At 42.2% G+C, this 19,906-nt stretch overlaps 3 protein-coding genes across 7 annotated transcripts; 1 reads left to right on the top strand and 2 right to left on the bottom strand.

Annotated features, from left to right (window-relative positions):
* Positions 1-981: 981 nt before the first annotated feature.
* On the bottom strand, positions 982-7,983 carry lcmt2 (leucine carboxyl methyltransferase 2). Its single transcript, XM_084954965.1, has 14 exons — positions 7,406-7,983; positions 5,995-6,119; positions 5,706-5,787; positions 5,193-5,373; positions 4,944-5,100; positions 4,602-4,791; positions 4,264-4,371; positions 3,199-3,286; positions 2,879-3,106; positions 2,548-2,793; positions 2,227-2,324; positions 1,822-2,009; positions 1,597-1,732; positions 982-1,406 (listed from the first exon to the last, which is right to left on the bottom strand). The coding sequence occupies exons 1-14, from the start codon at positions 7,451-7,453 to the stop codon at positions 1,242-1,244; spliced, it is 2,040 nt and encodes a 679-aa protein (XP_084811091.1). The 5' UTR covers positions 7,454-7,983; the 3' UTR covers positions 982-1,241.
* On the top strand, positions 6,775-15,682 carry rab5b (RAB5B, member RAS oncogene family). Of its 4 annotated transcripts, none has more exons than XM_084954980.1 (6): positions 6,775-6,958; positions 9,421-9,622; positions 9,724-9,875; positions 12,025-12,147; positions 13,258-13,351; positions 13,478-15,682. In XM_084954980.1, the coding sequence occupies exons 2-6, from the start codon at positions 9,457-9,459 to the stop codon at positions 13,591-13,593; spliced, it is 651 nt and encodes a 216-aa protein (XP_084811106.1). In that variant the 5' UTR covers positions 6,775-6,958; positions 9,421-9,456; the 3' UTR covers positions 13,594-15,682. The 4 variants fall into 4 exon arrangements, with proteins under 4 accessions (XP_084811106.1, XP_084811104.1, XP_084811105.1 ...); XM_084954978.1 differs by having other exon boundaries at positions 6,776-6,958; positions 9,316-9,622; positions 13,478-15,105; XM_084954979.1 differs by lacking the exon at positions 6,775-6,958 and adding an exon at positions 8,404-8,524 and having other exon boundaries at positions 13,478-15,105.
* On the bottom strand, positions 15,114-19,863 carry dbr1 (debranching RNA lariats 1). 2 transcript variants are annotated; one of them, XM_084954973.1, is made up of 9 exons: positions 19,714-19,863; positions 18,700-19,040; positions 18,482-18,606; positions 18,319-18,399; positions 18,147-18,232; positions 17,827-18,051; positions 17,660-17,737; positions 17,412-17,557; positions 15,114-16,493 (listed from the first exon to the last, which is right to left on the bottom strand). In XM_084954973.1, the coding sequence occupies exons 2-9, from the start codon at positions 18,894-18,896 to the stop codon at positions 15,758-15,760; spliced, it is 1,674 nt and encodes a 557-aa protein (XP_084811099.1). In that variant the 5' UTR covers positions 18,897-19,040; positions 19,714-19,863; the 3' UTR covers positions 15,114-15,757. The 2 variants fall into 2 exon arrangements, with proteins under 2 accessions (XP_084811099.1, XP_084811100.1); XM_084954974.1 differs by having other exon boundaries at positions 18,700-18,914.
* Between the last annotated feature and the right edge of the window lie 43 nt (positions 19,864-19,906).

The following is a 19,906-nucleotide window of genomic DNA, read 5'->3' as shown; positions in this document are numbered from 1 at the left end:
CACGGTTACCTCACAGCAAGAAGGTCTTGGGTTTGAGTCTCAGCTTTCTGTGTCTCTGTGAGTTAACCCTCTGACAAACTGGTGGCCTGTCCAAGTATACCCTGCCTCTCGCCCTGCGACAGGTGGGACACGCTGTCACGGCAAATCTCTCCAACCGTTATTTAACAACACAATTTATTTAAAATGACAGACAAAAAATAAACAAACAAAAAAAACAGGAAACATCTAAAAACATTTCAAGCATCCACTGATGAAATGCTGCCACCTGGTGGTGAAAGTTATAGTTTAAAAACTCACCCGTCCATTCAAGTTTTCAAATTCAAATTTCGGCTGGAATTCTGTGTCACAGAGGTTTGTACCATTAGGCGGAGTATAGAGCTAGTGTAGCCTCGAGTCTGCCCAGTAGGAGATCATCACTTCATAACAATCTATCAAACTGTTGCAACATGCTAATTTCAGCAATATATAAAAAATAAAAAAATACACAGACTTCTAGCAGGCTGTTAAAGTCGTATTATATTTCAATTCAATTTTATTTATACAGCGCCAAATCACAACAACACTCGCCTCAAAGCGCTTTATATTGCACAGTAGATCGTACAATAATAGATACAGAGAAAAACCCAACAATCATATGACCCCTATGAGAAAGCACTTTGGTGACAGTAGGAAGCAAAAACTCCCTTTTAACAGGAAGAAACCTCCGGCAGAACCAGGCTCAGGGAGGGGCGGGGCCATCTGCTGTGACCGGTTGGGGTGAGAGAAGGAAGACAGGATAAAGACTTGACATAAGTCCACTTTCAAGTATAAGTGCACTGAAAAGGCTTCTCAAGGCAAAGACTGGAATTAGTTGGACTGACACCTTGTTGACAGCTAGCAGCTATGGGCAAGTCAGTCACAGCCACAGCCTTGAAACCCCTTAAATTATATAAGGGGTCTGTATAGTTAAAGGAAGAAATAAGACAAAACATATCTCTGGAACAGGTTGTAGAAATGTTTATTTCTGCTGTAAAGTTGAACATTATAATATGGGAGTCTCTGCCTCGAGTGGCCACGAGAGGAACTACAGTTTTGGGCACTTCTGCTTCGGCACCCTGGAGGTTGCTGCTCGGTCAATATGACAGGTTTTCTTACATAATTATGAAAATTACAATAGGAAGCAGGCACTTGTCTGGACCCTTCAACAGACTTGACATAAGTCCACCCTTTGGTACTTTATTTTGGAAATACTCAAGGCTGATTCAGCCCAGCATGAGTTTGAGGTCCACAGTGACAGGCTGAGGGTTCCAGTGAGTCCCAAAAGAGAAACAGTTGCCTCCTCCACCTATCAAGAGCAGCTCTGGATCTTCTGAGTCCGTCATCTCAGAGCAAAATGAGTGGAGCATCAGAGGCCAGGGCACTGAGGTCTACACATGACAGGACATACATTAGTAATTAACATCGGATAATTCAGTTCTGCTTTTCCTCACAGAAGTGGAACAGTGCTAGTTTTTAAGCAACAAACCTGGAGGCTTTAAGGCCTGAGGTCGATGAAGAACATTGGTTGGTGCTAGATTTCCTTTAGAATAACTGTAAGTGCAATAAATGATCACTAACCGTGTCCAGACTGTACTCCATACTGCTGCACGTGGTGATGTTGATCACAACAACGCCTGGCACGCCGTCTGAATGCAGCCAGACTCCACCTACCACAACCAGCTTCTCACCACTCACATGGGCACAGTGAGAGTATCTAAAACGAAGCACACAATGGAAATCTCATCAAAGAGTTTCTTTAGCAGAAACTTGGAGTTTGGTTATGGTGTCTGAGGCACAACAGACCTGGGTACAGGAGGGGGCTGTACATCTATTCTCTCCCAGCAGAAGCCTCTTTCAGTTGGTGTCAGGATTACCGTGTCATCCAGGGGCACTCCTGCTCTGCTCAGCCCTCCAAACACCACACCACCACCTTTATATGAGCATGCAGAGTGAGAGTGACGAGCCTCTGGTGCTACGCCCTCTACTGGGATCTGTAAATGACACCCAGTGGTCATGTATGAGTCATGTGCACGTTATGTTCCTGCTCCATACTTGTATTCTTGAAATCTACTAAATGACTCCTTCAAAATATACCTTACATATCTAATATGTGGAGGTTTATATGCATACGGGCCCTGTGCGATGTGATAATAAACTTGTGCGTGCAACATTAAGAATCTGGGTTTAAAATTGTAACAACAAGCAAACCTCAGTCCAGTGCTGCTGGTCGACACTCAGGAAGTATCCGTCACCCAAAACGGCCCCTGATTGGTTCTTTCCACCAAAGACAAACACAAACTCTCTGCCTGCAGAGATGTGACAGGGATTCAGTGTGTAACGAAAAAGCAGGGATGGGATAAAAGACTGGCAGAGAGAAGGCGAAGCAAAGATGTGAGAAAAGCATAAAGCAAAAGAACAAATGGAATGAAAAAAGAGAAAAAGAAAGAAAAAGCTACAAACAGGAAGAGAAAAAAAGAAAGAAAGAGTGTAAGGCAAAAGGATCCTACAAGACTTCCTGTTTTCCCTCACCTCTGTGTCTGGTTAGGGTAGCAGAGTGCCTCCATCTTGGCGGTGGTGGACTGCCTGTACACATCATCTCCTCCATACAAAGCTTCGGTGCATCTTGGCCCCCTGACTCCAGATCACCAGGTGCACCACAGAGGCTAAAGGTCATTTTGAAAAGGTTTCTGACCGGGTTGAGTGGAGAGGAGCGACCTCCAAATACCACAGCACCCACTCCAGGTATAGGGGTAACTGTGTGGTAGAGTCGCACACCTGGGATAAGTGAAGGGAAAATTACTAACTTTTCCTGGCTAAATCAAGACCGGCTGCCCCCCCCCCAAAGAAAAAAAACCCTCACCAACATCTGCCGATGGCTCCACACTGACGGACCTCCAGCCTTCCTGTTCTCTGAGCAGGAGTCTGATCGCTGCTCTTCTGCCTCCTCTGCTGGAGCCTCCTGTTAGCAGGACCCACCCTGGCCTCACTGACGCAGAAGCCATCCCCAGCCCCTCCACACATACCGGTGTGGTCCGAACACTCAGGGCTGTTGTGCTCCAAGAAGGGCCAACAGATGGCACAGGAGATTCTAAAGCAACAACACAACTTCAACATGCATACAGAACGTCCCATTTCAAATGCTTGTTAGTGTCAAGTCGAGGAGTGGAAAGTGAAAGCTACCTGGAGCTCGAGGGAGTAAAGCCTGTGCCATCAAAGAGCCTCGAGATGCAGTAAGGATGAAGTAATGGGAACATTTCTGGTGCCACTCCTGAGAGCAGACAGGTGAGGAGTCAGTGTTAGAATGTACACTATGCCCACAGGTTAGACGCACTAACACTAACATGAAATTAAGCAGATTTTTTTTTTTTAAATCACTCACTTTTCATTATTTATTGTCATCATTTATTGTCTATCATTTTGTATGTGTACAGTTGGCCATTTTTACATTGCATTTGAAATTACCTGCCTCTTAAAAATAATTATTACCTTTATGATGTTAGCTAGATACTGAAGTACCGCAACTGCAACTTATGGACACCTGCAGTCGTTCCGGTGTTGTGCCAAAAAATAAAATGATGTTTTATATCTTCTTTATTTGAACTAACACCAAATTTTATAAAGTTTATTTGTAACTTTTCCATAAAGCTCTTCTTCTACAATCATTGAATGATTTTGATGTTAGCTACTGTGTTGACTGTTTTACTCTTTGTTTAATAGCAGGTTCAAAGACACTTATATTACAAATGATGAAGGTAAAAAGTAAGTGGTACGTGACAGACAAAATAAAAGATGGGTGTAGCTTTCAGGACTGCAGAGTGAAGCCAGTGTGAAAGTGCCCGGGTTCAAAACCAGAGCATTTTATGGTGAGGTGAAAGAATGAACCATTGCTCCAGCATGCCGTCCATAAGGTTTCCCAAAAACCACAGAGAGTGGGCCAGACTGGACACACTCTCCCCTCATAGTTGGAAACTGAAATAATCCTAACATCTTCATTGTGTGCACTCCTCCCCACAGAGGCTGACACTCAACTACAAACACAGATCGCTTCTTGAATAAGCACTGTGGTTTTCAGCTGTACTAACATTAATTGGAAAAGAGGTTTTCTAAAGGTCACAACAATAAATAAACATTCAGCAGCAGTTTAGTGATAAATGACAAAATGTGTCATCCAAACCAATTCAAGTGAGCTCTTCTGATCAGTAGTGCACACTTTTATAGAAGATGCAACGCTGAGACCCAGCTGACCTCATATTCATCAAAAGGCTCCAGGCTCTCCAATCTGCATCTCTCCTCCTCAGGGACCAGCCCGAAGAGGAAATTATTCATATCCAGGCACACACACTCCTCCAAGCCCTGGAGACAAAGACGCCATATATTTAACTGAGCAGGACTGGACACATTTAAACTTCATGATGTGTATTCATGGGATTAACCTTCACAGGAGGAACAGGGACGTTTTGAATATGCCTCGACTGTGGGTTTTTTTATTCAATTGGTACCTGGGTCTGAGGTATGTTACATTGTGCTTGTTCAAAGAAGTGAAAAGATACAGGAAGTGTCTTGTGTATAGGTTGTGTACTGACCTTGTCCAGGAACCGGTGCCTTTGTGCGGCGGTGTCTGGGTATTGTCGAAGTGCATGCAGAGTTGAATTGAGTTTCTGGAAATGCTCCTGCATGATCTGACCAAAGGGATCGTGCGGATGGATCTGCTCATACATAACAAAGAGAGACTGTGGCAGGAGCTTTGCTGCCCAACCAATGATGGCATCAGACCTGAAAGACACACAACATCCAACGGCTTTAAATGTGATTTGCTTTGATCATAAATTCTCAGTTTTTGCTACATATTGCCATCATCTAACTAGCGTTACATGCCCAAGTGTATGCAAATTCATCTCTAGTTCACATTTTATACATTACTGCACCATTGTGTTTCCATGTAGGTGAGCACCACTTCAGAAAGAATCAGGGTAGGGGCAGCCCAGTCCAGCCCAGCTACACGCAGAGCCTCTTCCACCTTGGACTCCTCTCTAACATCCACTCCTAACAGACGGTACTGACTGCTGGACACATAAACAGGTCCTGAAGAAACACAAGCAGCCATACTAACCTCTTACATCTTTTACCTGACAAATAATTTTTTTAAACCACTAACAGGAAAAAAAAAGACAAACCTGTAAGTGACGGTGACTGGGAGTCTATCATCCCCCTTAGTGTTATATTAGAAGTGATGAGGGCAGCCTTGCGCTGAGAGACATCAGGAAAATCTACCTCAAACACAACAGCCCCGCTCAGAGCTCCATCTCCACGTAGGCGGAAATACAAAGAGTCGAAGCCCGCACCCAAAGACAAGATCTAAACCAGGGAAGTGAGGTTGAAAAATAAAGACACCAATCAGAATGGAAACCTATACAAAAGATGGGAACATTTGGTAACATGGAAGATGATGGTAGCCTTAAAGAGAAAAAGCTTTTTAAACATTAAGTCAGTGAACGTTGAGCATTTTTAAATCATATTTGACTCAGATTCTATATACACTTTTTGTTTTCCTTTGATCAGTGAAATGACCACTACTCTGGATAATGATTTAAAATATCTGCTCTAGTAAGTGCCAAGAGGTATTACATGATGGCTGCTAAGTGACCTGCTTCCAGAAAGACTGATTGGACGATACGCTGACAGCTTACCTGTCTTTCAGGGCATTTTTCTGTAATCTGAAGGAATTTCCTTACACAGTGGTCCACAGCTTTCCAGCGCACATAATAGCCCCTGAAACATCCAAAGAAACTTTAATTTACACAAGACATTTTTACCCAGTACCCCCTGCCAGCTACATACATACATGTGGTGTGCATCACCTCCCCTGCACATGAGAGTAATTCTATTGCTGCTGCTTACTGTATAAATTTTGTTTATAGAGTAAACCATCACCACATACATCCGAGGTCCATGAAAGAAAAGAAAACAATATCTGACCTGTTGATAAGCGGCGCTCTCCTGGCCACTTTGCACACAAAGTGTTGAAGGAAGGCGTCTTTGAAGTAGCCCTGTGCTGCAGCAGACACTTTGCTCACCACACTGCTGTCATTGGTTCCCTGTACCTGATTTAAGGAACAACAAAGAAATAGCAGAAATAAATCTCCCAAAACACAGTGCAAGACTTTTTAAGACCTTTAATGATCTTCTTTCTTATCCTTCCGTTGAAGGATGTCACATATACATACAAATGTTGCATATACTCATATCATCATTTTAAAGTATGCACATGTGCAATGAGACTACTGTTACAGGGGTGGATTCTCAAATTAAACACGGCCACAGATTCAAATAATGAGGTTAGCGCATGCATGAGAAGTCCCTAAAGTTTAAGGTAAATATGACTTATTTTTAACTGTGAATCATGCAAAGCTAGTCTAGGGTTCAAGAAACACACAGAGCTGTACTGTGATACATCTTATTCTATTACATATGTACTAGTAACCATCTGGCATGTAGTGCTGTAATAGGCAGAGACTGAGCTCATTTTTAATATCTTCTTATGTAACAGTGTTTATGTGGTATTATTCCACTTGCCACAAATGTCAGTGTAATGGGGAAACAGCGCCCCCCCTCTCGGCGTGGCTGGTTAGGTGAGCTGGCTGCAGTAATCGCTGTCAGTCTGCCGTAGCCATACGAGAGGTGAGTTGTATTGTTCCGCACACGATATAGCTAAGTAGTACAGACACATAAAACATGTCTGATTAGCTGATGGGCACCGAGTGTAATAAGTGCTTAGTGGACACATGTCCAACACCAGTTTTATGTACTTTTCATTTGTTTATTATTGTGTAAAACTGTATGCTAAAGCGGAATGCTAATGGGATGTTCTGCCGTAGTGTGCTGTGCGGAGTGGTGTGTGGCGAGCCATTTGCACTGATACAACACCGTTGTTTCCATTCAGGTACATCATTTGTTGTTGCTGTTATTTTATTGTATATTAGAAATTGTAATATTGCTGCAGTAATCGCGGTCAGTCTGCCGTAGCCATACGAGAGTGTGCTGTGCGGAGTGGTGTGTGGCGAGCCATTTGCACTGATACAACACCGTTGTTTCCATTCAGGAAATAAAGTGGCAACGATCGATCAGAGACTCCTTGTCTTCTTAAAAACACAACACAACGCAGAGTCGAGGAGTCTGTTTGGGCCGAACTGTTGCAGCGGGATGAGGCAGAAACCGGTTACACTTACACATGAATATTTTTTGAATACAACTGCAATATTGTGATTCAACCATCAGCAGAACAATATAATTGACATCGTGTACTTCATAGTATAGTAGAGCTAAAGTAAACAGTGGTGTGTTTACACATAATACTGTTAAGTACTGTGAATAGTGAAACAACACTTACAGCGGTGTCCCTCCCCTTCTTCTGCGCTTTTCTGTTTGTTGCTGGCATAGTGACGGCAAGTTATCGCATAACGTCAGAATAAAACACCTCCACGTTTCCCACAATGTCTTAAATAAAAACAGACCAACACATTTGTGTGCCTGCACAGCAGTGCACCGGTGAAAACAAGTCAAACATCCTTCACGTGGTATTGACTTCCGAGATATTTCCCAGGATTTCTCCGGCGCCCCCTGCAGCCCGGAGGCTGCAACAGAAAACCACGCGGTTAATCACTGAAACTCCATTCAGGAAATGTGTTGGTGTCTGTGCCTCGATTATTATGATTATCTGCTAGTTATTGAGTAACTTTTGTCGCCATTAAAACATTAAAATTTGACTAAAAGCTAAAAGCCTCGGGTTAATATTATCAATGACTGCCATAGTTTTCTAGTTTCAAAAAAGGTTTTAAATCTTTGTCGAAAATAAAGGCAATAGTTAAATTATACAATGCTTTGTGCATTCATACAATGATAAAAAGTTTAGTCTCTTTTTTTTAAATGGACATTCCGGAATTCTATTGTTTGTGAAACTATTTACCAGTTTTTTTTAAACTATGTATATATATTTAAATTTAAATATTAACTTTAGGTAACGCTCCTTAGAGGTTATAAAAAATAATAACCTTCAGAGGAGATTCTAGAACGTTGCCAATATATTACCCAAAGAATTCACTACAATAACCCCGTCTACGTTTCCTAGAATACCCTTTAAAGATCGGAAAAAATATAACCAGACGAGAAAGAACGTTTCCAGAGGGGGTGATGTGTTTTCTGAGAATGAATCATTTCTATGAATTTGTCATTCTTACTGTGAGCGGTATTTTGTTCGTCGAACTTGTGTTCTGTGACTCTTATAATTGATCTAAAGTTGTATTTTTAAAAAGTGCCATATAAAGACGAGTGAAAAAAAAATCAAAGGATATGCGGCTCTTCTTTTCTTCCCAGAATTGACAATGCGGCACTCAGTGCGCATGCGCCAATTTCCAGGAAGCGTTAACATTTTTTTCTTTCACCAGCTGATAGCCAAATTGTCAACAGTTAAGTTAGCGCTACCCGCACGGCTGAAACGACACTATACACGGTAAATAGACTTATGTTTTCCTCTCAGTACCTCTGTGTTACTTATACGCTCGGCTGGAACGGCTGTGTTTCATTGGGCGTCGAAATGCGAGGCTTTGTTTCAGTTTTGTGTCGTCCGAACCTAATGCTCGGATCGCTGTCCCGCTAGCACATAACCCGAGATAAGGGTTGCTGATCTGATAACAGTCATTGTGGGAGTTGCCTCAACACGAGTACGCCAGGATGTCATCCGTCTGCTCTCTTGTCCTGACGCGTGTCAGCGGGGTGCTGAGGTTAATGTTTCAAATGGAGAAAGTGCTGCAGTGCCGGGGGGAGGGGGGTTGTTAGCGTCGAGTGTCTGAGGTGGGAGAGAGCAATTAGAAGCGCAGCATCCCCAGTAAACTCCAGATCAAATGGGCCGCTATTTTCCCCACACAGCTCTTATTCAGGGAACGCAGCAGCATGTGAAGGTTGGTACATATTGTGCAATGCAGTTAGGATTTAAACAGGTGCTGGATTGTATGCGAGACCTCCATCCCTCCTATGAGGCTTAAATCTTTAGAACTTATTTCTGGATCGGCTTGGATTTCCGTTTCATGAGGTAAGGCGTGATCACATTCAGAGGTAGTACACGTGAGACATTACAGTCGCAATTAAAACTTGTGCTTGATCGCATAGAAAACTTCTAATCTTTAGAAAGTATGGATCCGCCGGGAGAAGATTTGTTACCTTGAGGAAGAAGGATATGTGTATATAGGGCAGACAGTGTGTAATCTTGAACCGAAATAAAACGCTTCTGGCTTTTTCACACAGACCAAACACGACTAGAACAGAGGTCAAGACGTCGTCAGTGACACGTGACTCTCGGTCTGTTTTGGGAAGCAGCACAAGTGACCAAAAGCACCTGTCTCCACTCAGGGAGGAGGCCCAGCCCCCCTGCTGTCTCTGGTCAGTATGAGCTCCAGAGGGAGCGGAGGCCGCTCCAACGGCACACTAACGCAGACCAAGATTTGCCAGTTCAAGTTGGTGCTGCTGGGGGACATGGCTGTGGGCAAGTCCAGTCTGGTGCTGCGTTTTGTCAAAGGGCAGTTTGATGAGTTCCAAGAGACCACTATAGGAGGTAAGAACTGGGAGAACTCCTAATCAGGTGATTGATTGGGGGTGGGTGGGGGGGATTTAAGAACCCCATAATGATCTATCATGCTTCTTTTTTATGTCCAGCTGCATTCCTGGCACAGTCGGTGTGTCTTGATGATACCACAGTGAAGTTTGAGATCTGGGACACTGCAGGACAGGAGCGATACCACAGCCTGGCTCCCATGTACTATCGTGGCGCTCAGGCTGCTATTGTTGTCTTTGACATCACCAAGCCGGTACGTAGAAATATTTCCTAATTTCAGTAGGTCTTGGCTGCACTGATATTTGTTCTAAAATGTTGGACTGCTGCCTACAGGTATTTTTCAACATTCACAATTCATTTCATTTACCTAAATCAATCATGTAAAGATTCTCACTGAAAGACAGTTGTAGAAACACATAAATGTCTCCGACAGCCTAATATCAGTATTAACCTGGAAACTCCTCGAGTTCTTTCCTTTCCTCTTTTTTTTTTTTTTTGTCGTCCCACATTCTCTACATCATTAGACATGGATATATTTGGTATCATTGAAATTCAGGAAGTTAGGTGTGACTATGAAGGTAGAGTAGGCCATCTGATAACTGGAAGGATGGTGGTTCAATCTCCAGCTCCCATGATCCCAGAGCTAGAGTTGGAGGATAACTTCAGGTGAACTTCATGGTTCACCTGAAGTTATCTTCTCTATGATTGTTGGATTTTTCTCTGTATCTATTATTGTAGGATCTACTGTAAAATATAAAACGCCTCGAGGCGAGTGTTGTTGTGATTTGGCGCTGTATAAATAAAATTGAATTGCATTGAACCCCTGGGTTTTGAATTATGAAGGTGGTACTGAGTTAAATCGCCATGGTAGCTTGTGCTTCACATCTGTATATTCAAGATAAGACATTTGGCAAATGCAAAACCACCACCTACTGATGAATGTCTCTGGGAAATAGTGTCACCATTCCTGGAAGAGCCCCTAAGCCCAGTGTGAAGCTTCAACAAGGAATAAAGATTCTTGAGCGCAATGTGAATGATAGAAACTTTGAACCTTGCGTCCAGTTCGTGTACTGGCTGATGTTGAAACACAAATTTGCGTTTTGATCTACTTAATGGTTTACAACATGTTTTTATATTTGTCCTGTGTGACAGTGTAAATCCACCGTCTGGCTGGGCCTTTCTGTGTGGCGTTAGCAGCTTCTTCCCGTGTCTGTGTACTCACAGTTTGAGTCTGATCTTCTTGTGTTGTCATGATGGCCACTGATACTGTAAAGTCTATGAAGTGACAGTCGAAATGTTTTCCCAGCTTTCCTTAATGGAGTTTTTATTTTTATGACCACTCAAATTATGTGTCATAACAAATATATTACATTCAACATGTATTATATGTTCGACCACTTCATATTTTTTATGTTTATTAAATTAGATTTTATGTATACAACACTCATTCACAATAACAGTGCACAAGGATGATAATATCCATTGAGCAAGTACTTGGTGACAGCGGGGAGGAAAAACTCAGTTTAAACAGGAACAGATCTCGTACAGAACCATGCTTAAGGCAGATGCCCATAGCTTCCTAACTGGTTCTGGTGGTGATGGGGAAAGGGAATTTGCTCTTTTATTTGTAAAATATCTCCCGGGACCTGTCCATGTTGCAACTGGTTTATGTGCTGTAAGCGACACACACCTCCTTCTTGGATGGACTAATCAGGCCGATGACCACCTTTGTGGGATTACTTAGCCTGACTGTCTGTGTTAGACTATGCAAATACAAGTAAAGAAAATCCTGGGCACTCTGAGCAGGAGAAGGAAAGTGCTGTAGAAATTCCACTTCCCAAGTAGGAATATCAGCTGTCTTTTATTTCAAATGTGTTTTCATAAGTGCAGCCCAAACACGCTGCTTTGAATCAGGTTTTGCAAACTTTTAATGGTTGTTATCTACAGTTATGCATATTTGTGTAAATAGCAATTCTGAAATCTATCAAAGCATAAATGGAAAACATTTTTGATGTCACACATCTCCAATGTTAGCTGTGACTTTGGGTTCACCTAGTTCTTTTATTGAAATTAACTGATTCTGTACTTACCCATATTATAATCAAGACATTGATTTTTTTTTTTTAATTATTTTTTTAACACATACTGTGTCTTCAGACTTTTACATTTTAACAAGTAACTTTCAGCGGTGCTATTTCTGTCAGTACCTCAGTCATGCTTCCAACACAGAGGCTTTGAACTTACTGACGTTTCATTTGAATGTCGCACTTTTGAAAGAAGTTATTACATTATACTGCCCAGCTCCATTATTTGCATCAGCTCAAAGGTGAAAAGTTAATCTCATCATATTTGCTTGGTATCTCCATGGTAGTTTATCTGACCTTGGTTCTGTGTTTGTGCAGGAGACGTTTGAGAGAGCCAAGGCCTGGGTGAAGGAGCTGCAGAGGCAGGCCAGTCCTAACATTGTTATTGCCCTGGCTGGAAACAAGGCTGACCTGGCCGAGAAGAGACTGGTGGAGTATGAGGTAACGCACCCCTGTTGGTCCGAATTAAATCATAACCGATTTACTTCCTGAAGAGAGAAGCAGTCCTATGGATAGAAGCACCTTGTTAATGAAAGAGGTCAGAGGCCACACTTGTTGGAGCTGACAGACTATTAAGATTCACATCTTCAGCCTTGAAGTCATTAGCTGTAACTGCTAGCCTAAAGCAGAAATATGTGGCTGCAAAGGGAACACACTTGCAATTCATAACTAACAAAATAGTCCCCAGTGAATCTTTTGCTTTAATTATCTCACAGCATGAATAAAAAAACCCAGCCATGCTTGTTGCAGCAGTGTAGGCTACTACCGTTGGATTTTAATACTGTGGGGAATGCTTTCTGGTCTGACTTTGGCCCACAATACTAGTCAGCTATGGTTTGAATGTGTAAGTGCTGTCACTGACCTTTTGGATCCCGGTACAGCCACACTTCTATTGTCTGAATCCACTAGAACACCTTTGGGATGTACTGTATATGCGTGTACATATAGAAGCTTCTGTTGGAGCTACACACTGTGGCAACCTCTTGTGACAGGAGAGTAGCTGAAAGTGGCTTTGTAACAGTGATGTCAGCATGGAGCAGAATATCAGAGGAAGGTGGTCTCCATGACACCAAGAACTGAGCTCAATAAGAGGAGCCATCCAATTTTAGTTTAGAATGGTAAACTGTATATAAAAGGGTACTCGGCATCCACTGGTTTGGGAATCCGTATTACAAAGCTTCAGACCTTACATTCTGGCTTACACTACACTATGCTGTGTTTGGTTTGTTTTCAAAATCATTATATGTGGAGCAGAACCAAGGACAAAATTATATGTTAATGCTAGTAAGCTTGGTTAGCAAGCAGCATTCAGACTGTATTAGTCCATTATGCCTCCTTAAGGCTACTTAAAATTAGAGATGGCACGATACCACTTATGTCCGAATCGGTCGGATGTGACTTTTTTTTTTTTATATGTGATGCTGAATTACAGTCATGATTTGTGAATGGAAAACAGTTTATTTCCTTCCATCTGCAGGTTTTAGCATTTGTGCTAGTAGTTTTTTTAATACTGTGTAATAATTTGATCTTTTCATATGCTGAATGGTAAAGGAAGCCCAGACATATGCCGAAGACACTGGTTTGCTTTTTATGGAAACCTCTGCAAAGACAGCCATGAACGTCAATGAGCTGTTCCTGGCCATTGGTGAGTGTTATTGTGTTTTATATAAGAATAATTTCTTTCACAGAAGAGACTAATAGACGTCAGGAGTCCTGCCTCGTGAATTATATGCTTGTCACAGTCTAAATAAACCTCTTCTCTTTAATCTAGCAAAAAAGATGCCAAAAACAGACACCCAAAACCCAACGCATGCAGCCCGACATCGGGGAGTCAACCTCCAGGACCCAGATGCTCATTCCACCCGAGCCTGCTGTGGAGGGAACTAGACTTCCACAACTCCCTACCACCTGTATTCTACCATCCACACCACCACAGCCCTACAATCATCTCGTCTCTTTCAATCAACTTACAGGGGGTGAGCCTTTACTCTGCATTCATCTTCCTGTTCAAGCAGAGAGAATAAGAGGAGAGGAAGAACCATAAAAGCAAGCAGAGCTGGAGGACAGAGACAGCGTTTCACACGTGTCTGTTGACCAACAACTCTGATTCCACATTTGGAAAGACACGGTATAGAGAAGACTGAGATTAAGAGGAATGTAGAAGATGGTGGCAAGCCTGTTCTAGTATTTAGCACTAATTGTGAAATTTCTTTCGTGTTCACTCTGCCTTGCATCATTTTCAGTCACGGCCCCGATTGGCACAAACTGAGCAGCACATGTTGCCGAGTGTCCCGAAAGGAGAAAAAAGGGCCGAGGCATTAAAAGAGCCAAACGGTTGAGACTGCAGTCACCCCCCCCCCCCCCGAGCTTGCAGCTGCTTGCTTTTCCCCTCTAATAAGATCCTTCTGTGAATAAATACCGAATTGAACCCCGGGAATGAGTTTGAACCCCTCTCTGTCCTGCCCAACCCTCCTGTGGCTCAGTTTGTCTGACACAAGTCAATTCATACCTATTTAATGTTCCATGTTCCTACTTCTCTTGGCTGCAGACTGATAAGCTTCAGCATCTCTGATTCCTCCCTTATTTAGTCTAAATGGTAACCCAAAAAGTTAAGACGTGAAGTAAACATTTCAACTTCTGACAAGTTCTGAATTAGTGAAACTAAAGCTCAGCAAGTCTGAGAATTATTTATTGAAAGATTGAGGTACATTCAGTTAGTGTGAATAAGCTTGCTGTAGCTCTTTACAGCAGTAATATACACTGGATGTGAAGTGTATAACTATGACATGGACAGGGTTACTAAATCGTTATTCTGATTGGCATCTATAGCTTTCCATCTGGAAATGATGTTCCCAAATGTCAAGGAATTGATTAAATTCCATTGTCCTCCCTGTTTGGTTTAGACTATGAGGCTTGTAATAAACCTCCTTGGTCTGGAGTATATCTGCACATGTTGTGTTCAGCTTAAATGGCATAACTGTTTCCTTTACCTTACTAGAATGAGCCGTGTGCTCAGTGGCTGTCAAAGGCTTGGCTGAAGAAAATGAGGAAAGAATAGATAAAAATACACACAAAAAAAACAGAAGTGCCTACTCCCCGTTTTCTTTCTGTCAATCATGTTTGGGGCTTTCTTTGAGTGTGTGCTTTGCAGACAAGGCGCAAGACTACTCCCTGACGTTGGTTTGCACCATAAACCAAAAACCTGGCACCCCGTCATTAGGCTATACCGTACTGGCTCTTTGTATGGATGTAGAGATCCTGTCGAATACACTGTATGTTAAATATTGTCTTAATTTCACTGAGAATGTTTGTTGACTTTAGCAGAGCACACTTGTGAACCTGGAATGGATCGTTTAAAGGACTCTGATCAATGTTATAAATCAGTGGGATTTAAACACACATCTGTGTCCAGAGAAATCTTTTCTTCGGCTTTATTTTCATATTCAAGCATTTTGATGAGAAAAACTGAATTCTCATTAAGACAATTTTCAAATAGTATACAAATGGAAGGCTTAAAAAAAAAAAAAAGTGCCGTTCCTCTCAACACTAACAGCTCATTATATACAAGAAACGGCATCCACTGTCATTGTTCAGTGTTTTAACGTAGGTTCAGTGGTCTGTACGAGTAAGATGACAAGTAATTAAAACAAAGACTTGCTTTTTCCATCAGCACCTACGGTATGTAAGTGTTCAATAAAGCTGTGAAGTCATTATTTCTGTTTAAAAAAAAAAACAACAAAAAAAAAAGCTGTTCTCATCTTTCTGGCCTCTTTAATCATCTTGAAATTACAATGTCAGAAAAAGAAAAAGTGTTCTAAAAAATCTGGTTGGATTAAAATACATAAAAATCATGTTTAAACAACGAAACATTTTGATGGGTATAATTTCTGTGGAAACTGAATCCAGAAACAAATTCTTTGCTTGTGTACAGTCCACCTTTACGGGCATTTTAATAAAGCCATGCCTCTGCTTTGAACAGCTCGTGTGAGTAGCTGCAGGTACATAAATTAATGAATATAAACTAACGGAGAAGTTTACACTGCCTCTCTGACTATCCCTCACACTCGTCATCCTCCGCTGCTGTATAGATCACCTGGTTTCTGCGTTTGATTCTTGGAGTTGGGCCTCTGCTGCCAGCGTCCCCACTCTCAATGCTGGTTCGTTTTAGGATGCGCGCAGCTGTGACGTCCTCATCGTCGCCGCTGTCCTGTCCTGCCCTGTCTGCTCCAAACTGAGCGTGAGCTGGGGTAGAGTGGGAAGGAGGTGGCAGGTTCATGAGGTCGGGCAGAGGAGGGGGCGAGACGCTGCATTTGGGCTCGGGTAGAACCATACGGCTGGGTGTGTGGATTTCACCTGCTTTCGCATCAAAAAGCTCGTCCCCTTTCACCTCTGCTTTCAGCTCCTCCTCCTCCCACTCGTCTTCTATGGTGATCTCATCTGGATTAAATGAACCTGACAATCCTGAAGTATCGGTTGGATACTCGCTGGGCTCGTCAGTACTTCCCAAACTATCTTCATCTTCGTCATCCTCTCCTCCTGTACTGCCCTGAACTCTCGCCACCTCATCTTCTCCCCGCCCGACCTGTGCATAGATGTCTGTGAGACCCAACTTGGCGCAAAGCTCGGTCGTCTGAGGGTTGGTGTTGTAGCTCGGGGTAGCCTGACGATGGGGCTTGTTGGGGTTGTAGGATGGCACCGTTGGACTGAAGTTGTCTGGAATGCCAAGCTCCCCGCTCAGATCCTCCACCACCTGCATCATAGCGGCTTCTGAAGCGCTGAAGTCCCACCTGATGGGTGTATGCAATCCAACATTATAAAAGAAAGTATGAACAAAAACCGCTCAGTCATAATGACCTTTTCTTCAAGCATCTGAAGCAATAACTTGAACAATAACTTGGCAGCTCATTATTAGGGTCCAGTATACCGTCTCCCAGTATGGATGCAAATACACTATGTAAAGTATTGTTTTGGCTTCACTGAAAACGTGCGTTGAGCTGATTTAAGCAAATATTGGTGTCCAGAGAAATCTTTCCTTCTGCTTTATTTTCATTATGTAAAATGTATTTTTATGAATAAGCAGTGTGACACACTTCAAATTGCTCCCCGCTCAGTTCTGCTTGCTGGCTTTGGGAAGAAGGAAAAGAATGAAAACCAACAGCTGAAGCAGTGAGTTTCATACTTCCTCTCTAACTTGCACAGGTCTAACTAGCTACACCAGCAACTTCATTCTTGGTCTGTCTTGACGTTGTAGACAGCTGAGTAGTTTAAAAAAAAAATTCCAGTGACTAGCTCTAGTGCTCCTATTGGTTATTAGCATTTTTCTTGCGCTTCAAAAAAAAAAAAAGTGGCATTAATTTGTGGAGAACATGCTGCCAAACAAAACATGCAAATATCAAACTTGTTTTTCCCCATAGAGCTTATTTTTGTTGCTTATTTCACCAAGGCAACACAGGTGGTGATAACATCCTACACAAAAAGGCCTTCCCTGAGCTCGAGTTTCCTTTTACACCTAGAGCTCAGGGAAGTTACAATGCAAAGCTTGTTTTAAGTGCAAGATCCTCTCTTCCAGAGTGACCTTTCCCCTGCTGCATGACATTCGCTCTATGTTCAAGCTAATGTTTTAGTTCTGGGAGACTGAAATTATGCATGCACAAGCTAACTCTGCTTTTACAGGCCTTGTTACTTTTATGTCTATACGTGTGTACCGTTCATGCAAGCCATTATTCTCTGGGGGGTTCCAGGGGTGAGGAGTGGTCCTCTGTAGAGTGTTGGTAGCCTTGAGAATAGCAAGCCACTCTGGATCATACTCAAGACCCTCAGATGAACCTGGTCTTTCTGGAATATCCACAATCTGAAAAAACAAAAGGTGTTAGCTCACACACTTTAAACAAGACTCTGATCCTAATATATCAATTTTAAAAAAAAAAGAAAAAAAAAAAAAGAGTTGTCCCACCTGTAAGAATTCCCTGTGGGGCAAACATTTATCCAGAGACAGGAATTTGGTTACGCGTGGTGCACTTTTACCTTTAGGCTGAAAATAAGAAATCACCGAAATGATGGTTAGAACGATTTAAACCTTATTAGCAGCAGTAATTCTAACTGAACAACTGTCACTCTCACCGGATGCTGCATAATGGCAGCAAATTTCACATGAAGATGTGCAGAGAACCAATAGTTAGGCTGGAGGTGAGCTAGGAGCTCCTCTGCAGCAGGACTTCCCAGAGAGTTTGACTCCACCTCCTGACGAAGGAATTTCTTCTTTCGTAACAGCTCCTTCGTGCTGCCATAGTAGTAGATTCCACGAGGCCAGTCGTGGCTCATGAAAATGTCTATGGGCATCTGGATCTTAGCAGAAATAATCATGTAAAATTAACATTGTATATTTAGCTAAAGAAGTGGACAAACATTTAGAGTTGTGTGGAAGAGCTTGCGAGATTTACCTGTTTTAATTTGAAAACCTCGATATTTCTGATGTGGTATGCACTTCGAAGTGTTTCAGGATTATATGGAGGGAATTCATGGTGGCCTTAAAGTGAAAACATTCCATGTAAATATGATGCATAGCAGTGGAGCCTCAACTATTTGAAAAGCTAAACAAACAAAAACAAATACCCTTCCTGTAGTCACGTGATTTGAAAATGCCAGATAAGCCACCAATTCTGATCCCTTTGTAGCGAATAACACCAGCATAACCTGGAGACAGGTGATTATATAGGTCAGGCTTGTGGCGAGTCAGACAAGCTGGCAAACAAATTTGGAATCAGTCAGTCTCTACCTAGATAATAAATGTTTGGTGCCACCCAGCCTCCATAAGGGAGCTCTTGCAGGTGATTGGAAGCCTCGTGGTTTCCTCCAATGAAAATGGTAAACACAGGTGCCTTCTTCTCCCCAGAATAATACCTGCAACACAGACAATAATAAAGTTTTAAATATCCTTACTCGTGTCTTTGATTTAAAAACCAAACAAAAACACAACATAAACAAAGAACTTACTTGTAAAAGGTCTGCATGGTTCTGTACTTGGCTGGCACTGCCATGCACTTCAAGTCTCCCTCATTTCGCACTGCCTGGAAGTCTCCACAGCAAAGCAGCAGGTCCACCTTCACCCCTTCCTTCTGCTCCAGATACTCAATTGTCTCATAAATCTTGTCCAGCTCCCCATGGCAACAGCCTTCTACTGCAATTTTCATCCTGTGCAAACAGGTGATCTGACAACGTGCAGAGAAATTCACATTCACACTAAAGGATGGCTTCTGTTCTCATCTAAACACCATTAGCCTCTGTGGACACAGTCAAGCCGAGGTCCACGGCCTCCTAAAAGATGATTTGGCAATCTGTAAAGACATACAATGGTGATGATGATTACTTTCACTTAACACACAATTTCGCTAAAGTCTAGTTCTAATATACATTTCAGTTGGGTAAATTATTTTTTTTTTTCACATCTAGTTGGATCATAGTTTTAGTTGCCTTTTAATCACACAGTGGAAAGGGACTTTAATAACCTACAATACGGTCTTGGATGATCTTAAACAGTGCGAATGAATTACCATGTGACTAAAGCTATCCAGGAGCAATCGGGTAGACACCCGTTTAATTTTAGCGTATGAGCAGAGCTCCTGTTGGACTGTCATGTTTCATTTAGCTAGAAACAATAAATTAAATGAAAGGTATGCGAACTGAAGATGACCCTAGCACCTTTTTTAAGACATTAAAGACTCTACAATGCACGCTGAACCGGCGGGTAGCCCTTGAATACGTGCAGTAAGTAGTGCACGATGCTTTTTATTTTTTATTTATTTTTAATCTGACAAATGTGTCCCATGCTGCTTTAAAGTATTCTCTACTTCGTATCCTCACACTCAAGCAGGGTAGCTACTAGAAGCTCAGGTCCTACGATACAACACGCAACAGCTAGCTAGGCTACGTAATTAAGCGAAACAACTCGACAGCGTATATGGAGGAAATTTGTTATATAAGAGCAAAGTAAACGAACTGAGTACTTACACCTTTGGGGGTATAATTAACGAGTATTTTGAGCCGGTTTATAGTCCATAAAGTTGCAAACTTGTGCAAAAAAACATACTTATGTTTGTGGAAGAAACGAACAGAATGGATGTTCCCACCTCGCCTCTACCAATATGAGCGCATGCGCAATTCTTCATCAAATTCTAGTGACTAGCAGTAGATTCCATTATAA

This window comes from Perissodus microlepis, chromosome 16 (genome assembly GCF_051167445.1).
Source record: "Perissodus microlepis isolate ML-2025 ecotype Zambia chromosome 16, ASM5116744v1, whole genome shotgun sequence".
Taxonomy (NCBI): domain Eukaryota; kingdom Metazoa; phylum Chordata; class Actinopteri; order Cichliformes; family Cichlidae; genus Perissodus; species Perissodus microlepis.
Note: the sequence above shows the minus strand (reverse complement) of the source record. Positions and strands in the feature narration are given on the sequence as shown.